This window comes from Amia ocellicauda, chromosome 15, assembly GCF_036373705.1.
Source record: "Amia ocellicauda isolate fAmiCal2 chromosome 15, fAmiCal2.hap1, whole genome shotgun sequence".
Classification (NCBI taxonomy): domain Eukaryota; kingdom Metazoa; phylum Chordata; class Actinopteri; order Amiiformes; family Amiidae; genus Amia; species Amia ocellicauda.
In genome coordinates this window covers 17,884,829-17,900,808 of record NC_089864.1, presented here as the reverse complement: position 1 = coordinate 17,900,808, position 15,980 = coordinate 17,884,829, and the positions used below count along the sequence as shown (strand labels likewise).

General features: G+C 35.6%; 1 protein-coding gene across 14 annotated transcripts in view; it reads left to right on the top strand.

The window, feature by feature from the left end:
- The window catches only part of ppfia2 (PTPRF interacting protein alpha 2), a 193,052-nt gene that overhangs the window by 122,149 nt on the left and 54,923 nt on the right, over positions 1–15,980 (top strand). For all 14 annotated transcript variants that reach the window (XR_010804706.1, XM_066687113.1, XM_066687114.1 and 11 more), the window contains one exon: positions 12,668–12,769. Coding sequence is in view for 13 of the 14 variants with exons in the window: in XM_066687113.1 (XP_066543210.1) it covers positions 12,668–12,769 (102 nt within the window). In the remaining variant the exon portion in view is untranslated. The remainder of the gene's footprint in view (positions 1–12,667; positions 12,770–15,980) is intronic.

Here is a 15,980-nt window from a genome sequence, read left to right as displayed (position 1 = left end):
TAATAATGACAACAACAATCTGTATATTTTGAAGATATTTTTATATGTATTCATCACACAGCACAAGCCAACTAGTTTCATTTTTTTTGATTTGCGGTGTAATTCTGACTAGTTTCTAGACAGGTGCGCTCCTTGCAAAACTTATTATATCTCTTGAACAAGTATTTGTAAACATCTGCGTTTTTTGTATTTTAAAAAGAACATTCTGGCGATTTCATATGAATATGATTTTTTAAGTGTTTATAAGCCAGGTTAATTCTGTAAACGGTTGTTTTGAAAATAAAAATGTTGTCTGTGTAAGTTTTGTTGTATTTATGTCAAATTAAGTAATTTGCTGCGCTATGTTAGGCGTTAAGGGCAAAAATGGAAGTATCTTGGAAAACGAACAAGATGTGGCAAATGTTCTACATGAGTATTTCACAGAGGTTTTTACAAAAGAAAAAACAGATAACATGCCACAGGTAAACAACCAGTCCAGTCAAACCCTAAGAGAGATCAGGATAAATGAGGAGGAGGTACTAAAGGGAGTAGCAGAATTAAAAACAAACAAATCACCTGGACCAGATGGTAGATTTCCAACAGTATTTAAAGAAATGAGGGACATTATTTATAGGCCGCTAACTCAAATATGCCAAATGACACTTAGAACAGGGGATGTGCCCACTGACTGGAAGACAGCAAATGTCATACCAATCCACAAGAAAGAGGACAAAACTGAGCCAGGAAATTACAGACCAATCAGTCTCACCTGCATCACCTGTAAAATGTTGGAAAAAATGATTAGACAGAAAATAGAGGAGCATCTTAATGAAAACCATATTCTTGGAGATAGTCAACATGGGTTTAGACGAGGCAGATCATGTCTTACTAATTTATTAGAATTTTTTGAACATGCAACTGCAGCTGTAGATCATGTGAAAGCATATGATATGATATACTTAAATTTTCAAAAAGCTTTTGCTAAGGTTTCACACCAAAGACTGATCCTCAAATTTGAAGCTGTAGGACTCTGAGATAGTTAGCAAACTTGTCAAATTTGCAGATGATACTAAAATAGGAAAACAGGAGACGCTTCTTCACACAGAGAGGCGTCACAATCTGAACAAACTCCCCAGGGATGTGGTAGAAGCTGAAAGTTTGGAAACATTTAAAAATAGACTGGATAGGATCCTTGGATCACTTGGTTATTAATGGACACTAAACGAGCACGATGGGTCGAACGGCCTCCTCTCCTTTGTAAACTTTATGTTTTTTATGAGAGATCAGAATCTTATGTAAGAAACCATAATGCCCTAATGTGATTGCGAACTATACTACCAACTTAATCACTTTAAAATGTGAGTAGTTCTTAGTGAATGTCTTAAATGCTATGAAGGCAAACGTATTCTCCCACATTTGTCTGGAGAAGTCCTGGTTCTTAGACATTACAAGCAGGTTCTGGTTCAGGAGTTCAGACAACACCAACAGGCTTATTTAGTAAATAGTTTATATTGGCCAAGACTTGCTTGAGCGATGGAACGTTGACCTGACCATGAGGACAAGGTCATCAGAACCCCCCCACTAGATGGAATGAGCCATGGAGCTGTTCAAAGGTGGTGTTTGGGGTGGAGGAGGGATGCAATGCAATGAATGCTGGGAAAGTGTGTGTGTTGCCAGATACCTATGCTAGGGAGTGTGGAAGTCAGACAAGAGACTGGGATTATCTTCCCCCAGAACCTCAGTTTAAAACTCTATGTATATTATCATTTCAAAAGTTTTGGAAATCTCTGAAGCTGGCCACCAGTAGTATAGAGTTGGAGCATACCTGTAGAAAAAGCTAAAGTGTGTCAATGGAAAGTGATGAGGTAACATTGGCCTCTGGGAGCTGTACTGGCTGAATACCCTGTACTGCAGTTCAGGGTCATAGGATTGGCAGTTATTCCACACAATCTGTATGCATTGCTCCCTCCGATGAAGGGAACATTTTCCATTTTGTGAATGAGGGGAGGGGAATATGACAAACCAGTCCTGCACCTGATGTTTGCACATAGGGAATATGTACATTAGTTTCACCTGTATATGAGAATGTGATTTTTTTTAATGTATGTGCATATCACATGTGCTTGGAAATGTGTGAAACAATGCCTAGCAGTTAATTGTTGATTAGGGGGGGAAAATAAGAGATTCTACAAAAGTCTTTAAAGATACAGTAGAAATACATAATACTATATAAAATAATAGTCATATCCTGATTATAATGCTCAACTCTAAAATTGTTACCGATACCTATATTACTTTTCCTTTTGAAATGTTTATTTAGTTCATATAAAATAAGTACAGATAATAATAAACACAAAACACATCGGCTGCTGTAGGTCAGTATCAGCGGATCCTGGAATTTAAAAAAAAACATTTTTAGACTGGAAGAAGGGGTGTTTTCACACAGTTTATGCAGCCAGAACCTCTTACCCAAACCGCATGAGATATCATACATCTCTTATACAATAAGAGACACCATTCACACATCATATTAACTTATATAAGAGCCATAATGTTTGGAAATGCTGCTCTGTGATACTCATAGGTGATTTATTATAAATTTAAGCAAATTGTAATTATTTGAGTATTCCAATCAAAGAAACATTGGCGCTGGGGTTACATTGCAGTTTGTGCAGAGAAGTTTTGCACTGTAAATAGAGCTGAGCAGCGTTTCTCTCTGATTAAAAGACAATCTGACAATGACTGCTCCAATCTCCATTAAATGGCAGGTCCTGACCTGTGTGCTCTGTGGTTCGACTGCACGCATCCCTGGCAGAGCAACACTGCAATATGAGCACAGCCTGGGAATTAGCTCCTTAGCCTTGTGTAGGCCTCTAAAAGACAACCTACCAACATTGACATGTTAAGAGTTTTCTCTGAGGTAAACTGCTTAATTTTATTGCATTTATATTGAGGACAAGGTAAATCACACAAGTTACCCTTTTTAGAATTGCTTTCGGGTCTTATTTATGATCCATTTTGATAAAAAGGTACTACTTTTGTGGTTTCATTGCTTTGTGAATATAAAATCAAATGAATATGCAGTTGACCAGCTGCTATGGGTGAGTTACAGAATTGCACAGGATGTAAGGATCCCCTGGTAGGCTGAGTGTAGTTCTGTTGCTCTTTGTTCTTCTAACTTTAAACATCTAAGGTACAAAGCTTTGTTTGTAAAGAAATATCTAAATTAACTATTAATCGATTTAATCGATTTAATTTAAAGTAGCTTCAATCCTTTGGCATTAATGTCCCCTTACACAGATAAGGTTGAAAGTTGTGTATTGTCTTTACAAATGTTGTTTAAATTATTGGGAATGTCCCTAGATACTACAATCAATTTTTGTCATTACGGCTTAACCTCTGAAAATGTATCTTCAGATAAAAAAACAGATTTCATTACATTTAAAAAATGCATTATCTAGTTTCAGTTTACAACAATGAGATCTAATCATTTTTGGCTTGTTCTTTGTTCATTATAAATGTTGAGTTCATAGTGATTAATTAATCGGTTCTAAGAATTTTCTGCACAAATAGAAGACCTCTGGGTATTTTAATTAACAATAAAATGCAGAGCACCGCAAGACATTTTCTGAAAGTGTATGTGGGCATTAATTCATTCAAAACTCTTTTAACTAGTTAATGTATGTATTGCATGGATTAATCACTACCTACTGTTAGTCAATGCTTGCATTTTACAGGATGGAAGAATCTGTGACATTTTATTTTTTCACATATCTGTTTCAGTTCAGTCAATATAAAAATATATAAAAGATATTTCAGCCAAAAGGTATTTTTACATCCTACAATCAGCAACAAGAATCTGGTGCTCTGAACTCAAGGACTTACGATGCATGGTAATAAAATGCATTTCTTGCAGATGCTGATTGAATTGTGTTCAGTGATCTAAACGTGATATACAGAATGTATTTATTGTAGTTTTAGCTACATTTGTCCAGTTATAAAAATGTGTTATAGAAAGCGGGTGAAATGAAGGCCAGAGGAGCTGAGAGGAGTGGAAGTAAACTGAAACTAAACCCTTTGGTTTAACCAGCCACTTGCAATAATGTATTCTTAAACACTTCAAATTTAAAAGTGGGAACCACAGCACTGAACACATAATAGTGTTTTGTTCATTATTAAGTTCACAAAATAATCAATCTGGAGAGCCTTGCTCTTCAGTTTCTATTCAATTTTAAATGTGCAATTCTACCACTCAGATAGAGGATCTAGAGGATCAAATTTCACTGAGACTTTCTTTCATGGTCCTTACTATTATTATTAATGTTGTTGTTGTTTATTATTATTATTATTATTATTATTATTATTATTATTATTATTATTATTTTAAGAGTACAGTAAATACTCATTATTTAAAATGACTAATATATATCTCATTGTTTTTTTTTTATCTGATAAACACCATTTCTGAAGAAATTAAAAACTAAAATAATAAACAAAACAACAGTAATTGTAATTACTTAAAGTTGTTAACCTTGGATGTGATTGCTGGCATTAGGGAATGCAAGAATTCAGTGATTTATGAATCACCTTTGAGAAACCATCCATTCACAGAGCATTTCCATACATTTCTATACCTCTTATATAAGTTAATGTCATGTGAAAGGTGACTCTTATTGTATAAGGAACATCCTCTTGTGCAGTTTGAGTGAGAGAACCACAAAGTGAAGCGATGCTGGTAACTGAAGAATTAACATCCTGATAATTCGACGAATGGAATGACATTTATACATAACATTATAAATCACCTTTGAGAAACCAGCCAGTCACAGAGCAGCATTTCCAAACACTCAAATACCTCTTATCTTGTGTATAAATGTCATGCAGTTCATATAATTATCAGGATTTAAAAATTATTCAGTTACCAACCTCGCCTCCTTTTTTCCTATTGCACCCCCATTTACACTGACTTTGACTGCCAGCAAAATGCGGAAAGGTACCCTTTCACACTCAAAACGGAGTGTTGCAGCCTTGGGATCAACATGCAGTAGAAGCCTGTGGGTTCGGGAGACGAAACATGGACCGATATTCCGTATTTGTAAAAGTTCGATAATTTCCCTGTTTTGCTAGTTTCCTTCTATTGTGTTTACTGTGCTCTTCGTTCTAAGCAGAAGTTATTTAAATACCACTGTGTTACATCGGTGTAATTATGTAGTTTCTCTCCATAATAAGGTTTTTCTTGACCTGAGGTATCATTATTTCCAAATCATACGTGTGATACATCCAGTATATGGAAAACAAACAAACAAAAGGTCTTCATTAGAAAAATAAATATTTTAGTATGAGACTGTTATAACATCACACCCCTGGGTTTTCAAATATAGTATTCAATTCCCCTGCAGTTTGGGAACAGAAGCACAAGGAAATTTCCACCCAGTAAACAAAACACACATCTCTTGTTTCCATGGTGATTTAAGTCTAATTAAATGTATGACAGAACAAAATTATGTTCTACACATATTCACTGAACTATGGCATTAAAACAACTAATGGCAGCTCCATCCTATTGCTAAATTAATAACACACATCTTCTTGAGAACTCTGTCACGGGCAGTTATTGAATACAATTCCTTTTACAATTTAAGTTGGTTTTAAAACAGTGCCTATTGGGTATAAGTGTAGAAGCGTATTATTAATGGTGTTAACAAGGTTTAAAAATGATTGTCTGTATAGGCAAATTTCTGCTATAGTTTACTCCTTGAACTGACTGTATTCACAGGATGTTGTTGCAAATGATACTCCACTAAAGCTTGGAGTCTGAGATTTAATTTGATCTACATATAAGTCTTTGATTTAAGCTGCTTTCATTTGTTCCATTCTTGACTACTGTAACCCTTTAGTTGATGGTATGCCTAATACCAAACTCAATAGGTTTCTGCTGGTTCCCAACGCTGCTGCCAGGTTTCGGGACATACAGTACATTCATTCTTCTGCTTATTTTTGTAACTGATTGTAACTAGGTTTGTTTTTGCATGGGTCTTGTTTTCAGTTTTCTATAGCACTGTATGATGTCGGGTCATTAAGAGTGCTATATAAATGTACATTTGTATTGTATTATTGTAAATCTCATGCAAGAAGTTCTCATTATAGTTTTTTTTACAGGCTGGCAAATATTTGTATATGAGATTTATCTCTGAATGTGTTTGCTGCTTCTAAGTCATTAGTTTATTTGTAACCTTGTGTGTCAAGATTAAAAATGACCCACTGCTAAAATCTTATTATCCTTGGTCCTTGGGGAAAATCTGTAGATATAGCTGTTGCTCGGCATTTGGGGATTGCTGAATTTTCGGATTTGATAGCTACTTACTCCTCATGTTATGAGCAATATTTAAAAGTGTGCAAAGGCCAAATTCATTGAGCAAAGATATTTGAGCAATTTCAAATTTGAGGCTTGGACGCCCATTTGTTTTTCTTCCCTTCGATCATTTGCAGCATTTCAGTTCAATTTCGAACCCACAAGACATACGGTTGAAAATGTTGTGGCAGGTTGCCTTGGTGATAGCCAGGGAAAGCTGCAGTTCGATTGTTTTTTATAGTAATTGACTGATACAGACAGAGAGTGTTGAAAGGATTGTTTTGAAAGGGACTCAAACGTTGAGAATGATCAAAATAGCCTTGACTTCTGAGTTTTTTTGTTTTGTTGACATCATAAGTGATATGAATACGGAAGGTGAATGGAAAGATGATGAATAAAATTGCACCTAGTTCAAGCCAAATATATTTCAGCTCACCTATGAATACAGTGTCGGAGTTCAAATCAGTCTTCCTTTCTTGTCTGGTTTTAAAGATTAATCATTTTCTGTTCTCGGCAGCAATTTGCACTTGACCCAGTCTTACCTTTTCAGGGGAACCCTGACAACATTCTGGTCTCTGTGTTTTGCTAGTGCTGTTGCATAGTTAAATAACTTTGCTTCGTTACTTTGGCCACCATATGAGCAACCTGTTAGCTTAGTCCACACACTCCGAGTGGCATTTTATGTGCAGTACGGCGACAGTGCTGCGCTGGATGGCAGACTGACTTAAATAGATGGAGCCATCTGTACAGAATACTGTGTGCTCATCTCACTGGCTCTCTTTCAGTCCAAGACCTAAGGCTCTTCATAAGCTTACATTTAACAATCTGTGGAACACCGTATCTGGAATTGTTACTAGCTCTTATTTCTATTCAAAGTAGTACAAATAGTACAGTAGTCTTATTTTTCTCGTGTTTTCTTACTGGGTGTATTCAATTAAATGGATGTATTAAAATAATGTACTTCTGCTACTAGTTTATGTATTTTTCTTGGAGTGCCATTTAACCTACCAAACCTTTAAAAACTAAAATAGTACATAAAAGTAGGGGCATAATCACCTCAGTTAAATCATGCTTGTTAAGACATTGTTTTTTTTTTTGTTTTTTTTAAGTATAGTTATGAAGTTTCCTTTACGATTGACCCAGTTTCAACTTGCTTGTTTTGAAGCCACCTGCTAAGCCTCTTTTCCCAAAGGGCTGTCATCTCTGCATCCACTATAAGAAGGCTTACGGTTTCACATGTAGCTGCCTCCTACTATTCTCCCAACTCGGAGGCTATGTATTAATAACGCTCGTTAATTAACACATAACATCTTGTTGAACACGACTGCAGCGCTGGCTGTCAGGGCGGTGTGAAATTGGGCCCTCTCTGCCAGGCAGCAGTGTTCCCCACTGCACAGGCACTGATTTGCTGACAGGCCTGTGCGGAGAGCTGCCTGGCTGTGCCTGCCACTGATGTCATCCGCAGTCGGCACAGCTTTATTGCAGTAAACAGAACAGATGGCAAAGGTCTTTTGAAGTGAAGCAGGGACAATCAATTATCACTTGTGCATGCATCTTCAATGGCAGTTGCAATACGGCAGCATTAACTTATGTCTCGGTAGATGTCACGTACGCCAATTCATTTTACTGATAGCTCATTCTGAGAGGTGCATTCAGATTGAAGGAATGAGCCTGGGCAAGTGTGTGTTTATATTATTGTATTTTTATTTTTTTCTATAAGGAATTCAGAGGGACTCTTAGGGTAAACTTAAGTGATCATAAAGTTAAGAGGGTATTGACCAAAAATGTGCTGACCAAATTGCCTTTATGATAGAAATGAAGAGGGTGGTACAATTCACAGTGTCATGACTTTGAAGTGGAATTATGCCTTCTGTTGTACCAGAAGGATGATGTAATTAACATCTCTATACATATAGGCAAAGGAAAATGTGATCCACATGCTCAAGTCATGGTGTCTAGAAAGTAACACACTAAACAGAATCTAAATTTAATAAAGGATTCCTAAATAATTAGCAGAAATGTTCTGTCCAAAGGTTCATCCTTTTTTCACCATATAAAAGTCTAAATACGTCTACATGTTTCAGAGGCTTTCATAAGTAAGGAACTGGAAATTGCAAACCTATTAATTCAAATTAAATATAAAATCTTATTTCTCCAGATCATTATGTTTATTTTTATCACTCTCTTTAAAACGTGTGATCTCCCACTCGCCGTCCTTCTCCTTCGCAGAAACGTGTTAATTAAAGGCCGTGATCGGACTGGAATGAGGGTGAGGCTGGGCAGGCGCGGTGGGGGGGTATCCCAATATAGACTCAGCCCCCACCCCCTGGAGTGGAGCCTTCTGACCTACACTGAAGTGCAACAACCGACTTCTCCGTTTAATAATCTCAGCTCTGCATATATTACCATAGCATTTTCCACCGCTTCCTCATACACTTATTGCTTTCTCAGTTACATATGCATTTCTTGTGCATGTACCCTAAAATATGTAGCCTTTCTCATCCAACTACATCCTACATTCTTGCTTATAATGATTATCTGCCATACAAAATATAGCAAATGTGTAAGATATTTTGCATTGGATTTTCTCACTGTATATATATTGGCATATCCATTAGGTATAGTGAATCATTTGATGGGCAAACCTAGAAGGGTGTAGTTCAGTATTCTGCTAGCTGAGTTTGTATCATTCATTACTGAGCTGAATCGAGCCAATTTTTAAGAGCAGAAAATGGGTATCTGCTTCACTGACTATAAAAAATTCAACATATATTATCACCTCCCTACCACTTTAGTTTAGCTTGGTTCATGGCTTCTTGTTATAAAACACATTTTCTCTGCATTCAGCTCCACAACATTGCTAGCTTTATGGTAACCTTACTCATAAAAAAAGTAACACAACTATAACTCAAACACCATCGAGCCATTAGCCCAAGGCCCTAACTCTAAATCTCTAAACCTCTTACCTTTACCCTAACCATCACTACAGTGCCAATATTAACATCTCCTGTCTCTCCAATCTCCTCCTAATTCTGTCAAATTGGAACTTAAATCTTATGAATTGCCAAGGTGAAGACTAGGAAGAGGATTGCATACAAATATTACACATTTAAATTGCAAATAATTGTGTTGTTCGGACAATATCACAGTGGATTTGCTGTTGGGAATTGAGGTCATCATTTTGGTAGCATAGACTAGTACACACCCAAGACAAGCTCAGTTCACCCACTCTCTGAGTAATGTCATTTTATAACTTTCTTTGCTGCCCCATTTGCTTGTTTGATTTTGTCATTAAAGAGCTATGTGTCTGTGTATTTAATAAAACAGAGTAAATGAATATTTTAAAAGCATTATAGATTAATCAATAAAATCTATTAACTGCATTTGCTTATGATAAGTCTACGCTACATTATCATGTTAAGAAAGTCTAAAAGGTAGTTTTATTGAGATAAAACTGCTATGCCAATTGGTTCAGGCGTTGTGCTTTCCGAATTTCTATTGCCATTTGCTTCCCTGGTTTACAAACACAAGGATTTGTTATAACCTTCAATTACATGATTATAAGGTAGTTATACCTGGTATTAGATTGTAGAGTTAAAATATATATATATATATATATATATATATATATATATATATATATATTTATTCTCATGAATCAGAAAAAGGGAATGAAGTCTAAATTCATAGATGTATAGAATGCAACAGTTCCTTCATCTAGAAAATAATATTTTTGATCACAATCAAGGAGGAAGTTTGTTAAGTAATGAAATAAACTGATAGAAGTTATGTGAAATAGATCAATTACAGCATTATTCCATATCTCTTGCATAGGCCTTTTATAGCGATTCTAAATTTATCTCATGTTTCTTTTTTTTTATAAAAACATAATTTCAATAATTTCTCTAAATGATAGAGTAATGTTCAAAAATAATACAAGTAAAGAAAACGACACGTTCGTTTATATAATTTGTATAATATTAATTGTCCATACTAAGTACATTTTAGCTGTGCAGTTGTATCTGTCAAAACCTATTTGTTCTGGAGAGGACTTTACCTTCAAGGAATATCGTAGTTATATACTAAAAAAAAAAAAAAAAAAATGGTGTAACAAATGTTAATTCCAGATGACATTGCTCTCCGAGCTATTGGACTTCTACAAGGCAGAATTAAGAACAGAGGTCATATTCCTGGTGTGATTACATAATCATGGAGATGTGATGAAAGAATGATCACAGTGTACTCTCTGATGAATAGAAGCTTACTGATGTGTGTGTAGATTTTTTATGTGACAAAGCTGTTTTAATAGTCTCATTCCATGATTCCATATTCTATAGTTGCTAATCTGAAAAGTGAAAACACACAAACAAAGCAGGTTATCAGCTGGCCATGGGGGTAAACTGGTTTTGAACTGGTGACCTTAGTTACAAGGTGTAATGCAATTTGATTGGCTCAGTGTGACCCTCATCTTAACAACAGGAAGCTCCCTCTACAGACTGGCTCACACTGTGCAGGAAGATGGCTTATGTGCTTCATGGGAATAAAAACAAATCTAACAAATTAACTCACCAGAATTAGGTCTTTGGTGGCTGAAACATAACTAAAGGGATTCTCCACTTCAATTCAATTAATTAAATACCAATATTTAGATATTTATTTGTGAAGGCCTGTTATAGTGACAGAAGTTTGAGCAGAATGATGAATTGGTTATTATTATTATTATTATTATTATTATTATTATTATTATTATTATGTATTCATTAGCAGATGCCCTTGTCCAGGGCGACTTACAACATAGTTTGTTTCATATAACAGACAAAGTGATTGATGTGGCTGTTTATGTTTTTTGTAGAATTCCCCATCAGAAATTTCCATTCAAGGAAAACCCTCAACTTTAAAATGCAACTTCCCGCTTATGTGCTGACTTTTTCTGAGCTATTTCTTAATAGTTGCTACCGACACAAAAATTGTAAATGCCATTAAAAGGAGCTATCAAAGAATCAAGGTTGTTACATTTTTCAAGGAATTCATCAAAATACAGTGCTAATGAGCATGAGTTCCATCTGTAATAATTTTAAATTCATGACTCATGGACCACAAAAACAGTGGTGTCCGGTTTGTGTGTAACATGCTTTGGAATATAATTACAGGAACGGTTGTAGTATGACTCAAACTTAAAAGACTTTCTCTATCAAATACATGTTTCTCATGCTGTTATGTTCTGGTTTTGTTTTTTTTAATAATAATTTCAAGTCACATTCCAGAAAAGTCTCGGATGTATTGGTATTATTAGAGTGCAATGTGGTGCAATGATGTAATACATTGTATATTATAATCAAATGGAATAATGCACAGAATAATTTTAGCATTCTCTATTTTCCCAGCTGAGGGAGAGGGGTCTCAGTATACTAGGGTGAGACTGGTGTCACATCTGAACAAGAGACAGATGCTAATTAAATGTAATTTATATATTTAACAACATGAGCCTCTTTATTGGAAAAGGTTTGATCACTGTTCAGATTAGATTTGTTCTTGCAGTCAGTTAGCCTGATTATTGTGCTGGGTGTACATTGATTGTTTCTGGGCTGTGGGCTTTTTGTTATGGCTAAATAATACATAAATACAATTGTTGGTTATAAATCTGAATTACTGATTTGAGAACTGTTAACACAAAAAGCGGTTACATAATTTATTGTTGGTCACATTTCAAGAAGACTTGACTTTAATCAATACTTAGTCGAGACAGGATGAATTTACCACATAAATACAGGTAATACAGGTGAATATTTTTTTATTTTCTTTTGTCTGTTTGTTTTGGTTTTCCCAGTATGACTTCTGTTCAAAAATACACTATTTCATTACATAACATGTTCACATGCACAACAATGCTGGCTTACAGATCAATCCTCCTTTTTATGTATTTTGTATCGTGTCCTCCAAGAACTATTTGTGTTTATTATTTATTAGTTTAAATGTCAGTTTATAAGGGATAAATGCAAAGGAGTCTAATGCCATTATCAAAGTTGCATTTGGAAATCCTCCCACCACCCTAATACAATGATATGTAAGAGAAAAGCAGTGTGTTATGCTCTTTCATTAAGCTTCAGTCATCTTTGGCACGAAGGATTGTTTGCGTTACATAAGTCAATGTGTCAAAGAGTTCACAAGCATTTATTTTAATAATGTGTTTGTGGATTACCAACTGTTTTATTTGTAATAGATCAAATTCAAAGCAGAATGCATTGAAGTCTTGCTGAATTAATCCATGTATTCAATTTGACAATGTTTTATTTGGATTGAAAGGTTTGACCTTGTTTTTTAAAATATCTTTTCTAGGAGTTTGCTGCACTGACAAAGGAGTTAAATGCGTGTAGGGAGCAGCTGCTGGAGAAAGAAGAAGAGATTTCAGAGCTGAAAGCTGAGAGGAACAACACCAGAGTAAGTGCTGTACTGAACTAACCTATCAGTTGTGAGATGGAACCCGACTCTCTAGAATATTCTGCAAAGTGGTTACAGCACAATTTCACATGCCCATGGCAACGAATTACCTTGTGTTTCTGATTGGTATCATTTTGTAATTTGATTCAAATTACAATTGCACCTGTTCGTTTCTTTCCCTGACTGTAGCAATCCTTCAAAACTACAGTCTTCTGGTTTTCCAAAAAAAAAAATCAGTGACATTGTGTTCAGTTGAATAATTTTATTGGTGCCTAATTGTGAGACAGAAATCTGTCATCATTTATTTTTATTTTGAAAGTATATATATTATTGCACCTTTGTTTTAATGTGTTTTTACAAAAGAGCACATACACTCACCTAAAGGATTATTAGGAACACCTGTTCAATTTCTCATTAATGCAATTATCTAACCAACCAATCACATGGCAGTTGCTTCAATGCATTTAGGGGTGTGGTCCTGGTCAAGACAATCTCCTGAACTCCAAACTGAATGTCTGAATGGGAAAGAAAGGTGATTTAAGCAATTTTGAGCGTGGCATGGTTGTTGGTGCCAGACGGGCCGGTCTGAGTATTTCACAATCTGCTCAGTTACTGGGATTTTCACGCACAACCATTTCTAGGGTTTACAAAGAATGGTGTGAAAAGGGAAAAACATCAAGTATGCGGCAGTCCTGTAGGCGAAAATGCCTTGTTGATGCTAGAGGTCAGAGGAGAATGGGCCGACTGATTCAAGCTGATAGAAGAGCAAGTTTGACTGAAATAAGCACTCGTTACAACCGAGGTATGCAGCAAAGCATTTGTGAAGCCACAACACGTACAACCTTGAGGCGGATGGGCTACAACAGCAGAAGACCCCACCGGGTACCACTCATCTCCACTACAAATAGGAAAAAGAGGCTACAATTTACACAAGCTCACCAAAATTGGACAGTTGAAGACTGGAAAAATGTTGCCTGGTCTGATGAGTCTCGATTTCTGTTGAGACATTCAGATGGTAGAGTCAGAATTTGGCGTAAACAGAATGAGAACATGGATCCATCATGCCTTGTTACCACTGTGCAGGCTGGTGGTGGTGGTGTAATGGTGTGGGGGATGTTTTCTTGGCACACTTTAGGCCCCTTAGTGCCAATTGGGCATCGTTTAAATGCCACGGCCTACCTGAGCATTGTTTCTGACCATGTCCATCCCTTTATGACCACCATGTACCCATAATGCACCATGTCACAAAGGTCGAATCATTTCAAATTGGTTTCTTGAACATGACAATGAGTTCACTGTACTAAACTGGCCCCCACAGTCACCAGATCTCAACCCAATAGAGCATCTTTGGGATGTGGTGGAACGGGAGCTTCGTGCCCTGGATGTGCATCCCACAAATCTCCATCAACTGCAAGATGCTATCCTATCAATATGGGCCAACATTTCTAAAGAATGCTTTCAGCACCTTGTTGAATCAATGCCACGTAGAATTAAGGCAGTTCTGAAGGCGAAAGGGGGTCAAACACAGTATTAGTATGGTGTTCCTAATAATCCTTTAGGTGAGTGTATAATGTATCTGTAACATTCTAGAGTATTTCCAATAATCTTTTTCAATTCATATTATGTTTGTATATCATTATTATTTTATTGTTACTTATACTTTCAGGTCTTTCATATTTTAACTCCTCTTAATTGGTTGCTTCAACATCATAAGAAATATTTAAAAAAAAAAAGAAAAAAAAATCTGCTGCAGTTTCCGTAATTGTTCAAACCAGTCCATTTTATTTGCTGTGATACTTTTGTAAGGAGACAGAGTTTCAGAGATATTGGCTGGAAAATCACTAAAAACAGGCAGTTAGTTATTATTCTACAGGGTCATAGGTGGTGTTTGAAATGCAGCTTGCAAGCAGCCAGTGATTGATTAAACTGTGTCAATTGTTGATGTAGATTTATATTAGGTGACAGCTGCCGAACAAGTCAAGGACAGACAGATATCAAAATTAAGTTTTTGTCACTTGATGGACTTGATTATGATGCTCTATTTTTGTATACGGTAATATATAGTTGTTGGAAATGTAATATATTCTGTACTTTTCTTCAAAGAACACACAATGTCAGAATGCTAAAAACAAAGGCTATAACTTAAAAATGGTATCTTTAAATGTCAAAATTTAGAAAAGGCCTTAGTATTATGGATTTAAATCATAGCGCTTGGTCACAAAAAATGTCATGGCTTTATTTTTATTTTGGGAAAGAAAATAGGAAAATGATCAATATGTATCAGGGCACCTGGTCCATAGAGCTGGTTTAAAAGAATAAATGAGTTTCCCCACACAAAAACATTTCTGGAGTTGTGTATGCTTTGACATCAACTGCAAACTTGAAATATGTCAGCCCCAGAGGACAGTTCACACAACTAGAAACAAAGTGCAGTTTCTGCCCCAGCTGATACACAAGTTTTATTGTTTCTGTTATAATTGTGTACGAGTTTGAGCTACTGTTAAAACATGTTTCATAAGTCCTTTATTGTGTGAGGGATATAACGCACACATAGTGAAAGTAATGATGATTATTCATTTCCTCTGTTTTATTGTGCTTTTGGGTATAGTGGGTTTTGTCAAATTTGTTTAATTGTAACATGTTCTTTTAAAGCAATGGTATTGTTAATATGTACTAAAACGCGTAATTATTAACAGAGTTGCCATGGGGAAGACAAGTTCTTGTAAACCCCCAAAATAGCACTCCTGTGGACTTTAGACAGTTGCCAAGGTTTTAGTGAGTGTTACACTTTTAAGTGTTAGAAGTTTGTAGCATGAAATGAACAGAAATAGTACAGATACTTTACTTACACACTAGAAGGATTGTGTTCTTTGCAGAATCAGTTTAAGGAGCAATACATTTCATATTTCATTGAGTGTCTATTGTCAAAGCTCAAATCAAATAAAAGCAGCCATCAAATATATGTTATTATTAACACGTTTCTTAGCAGTAATATGCCTTATTGTCCTGCAGAAAATAAACAAATACTGTTATATACAGCTCTGGAAAAAATTAAGAGACCACTGCAAAATGATCAGTTTCTCTGGTTTTACTATTTATAGGTATGTGTTTGGGTAAAATTAACATTTTTGTTTCATTCTATAAACTACTGAAAACATTTCTCTCAAATTCCGAATAAAAATATGAATGGAATGGAATGGCTGCCATACAT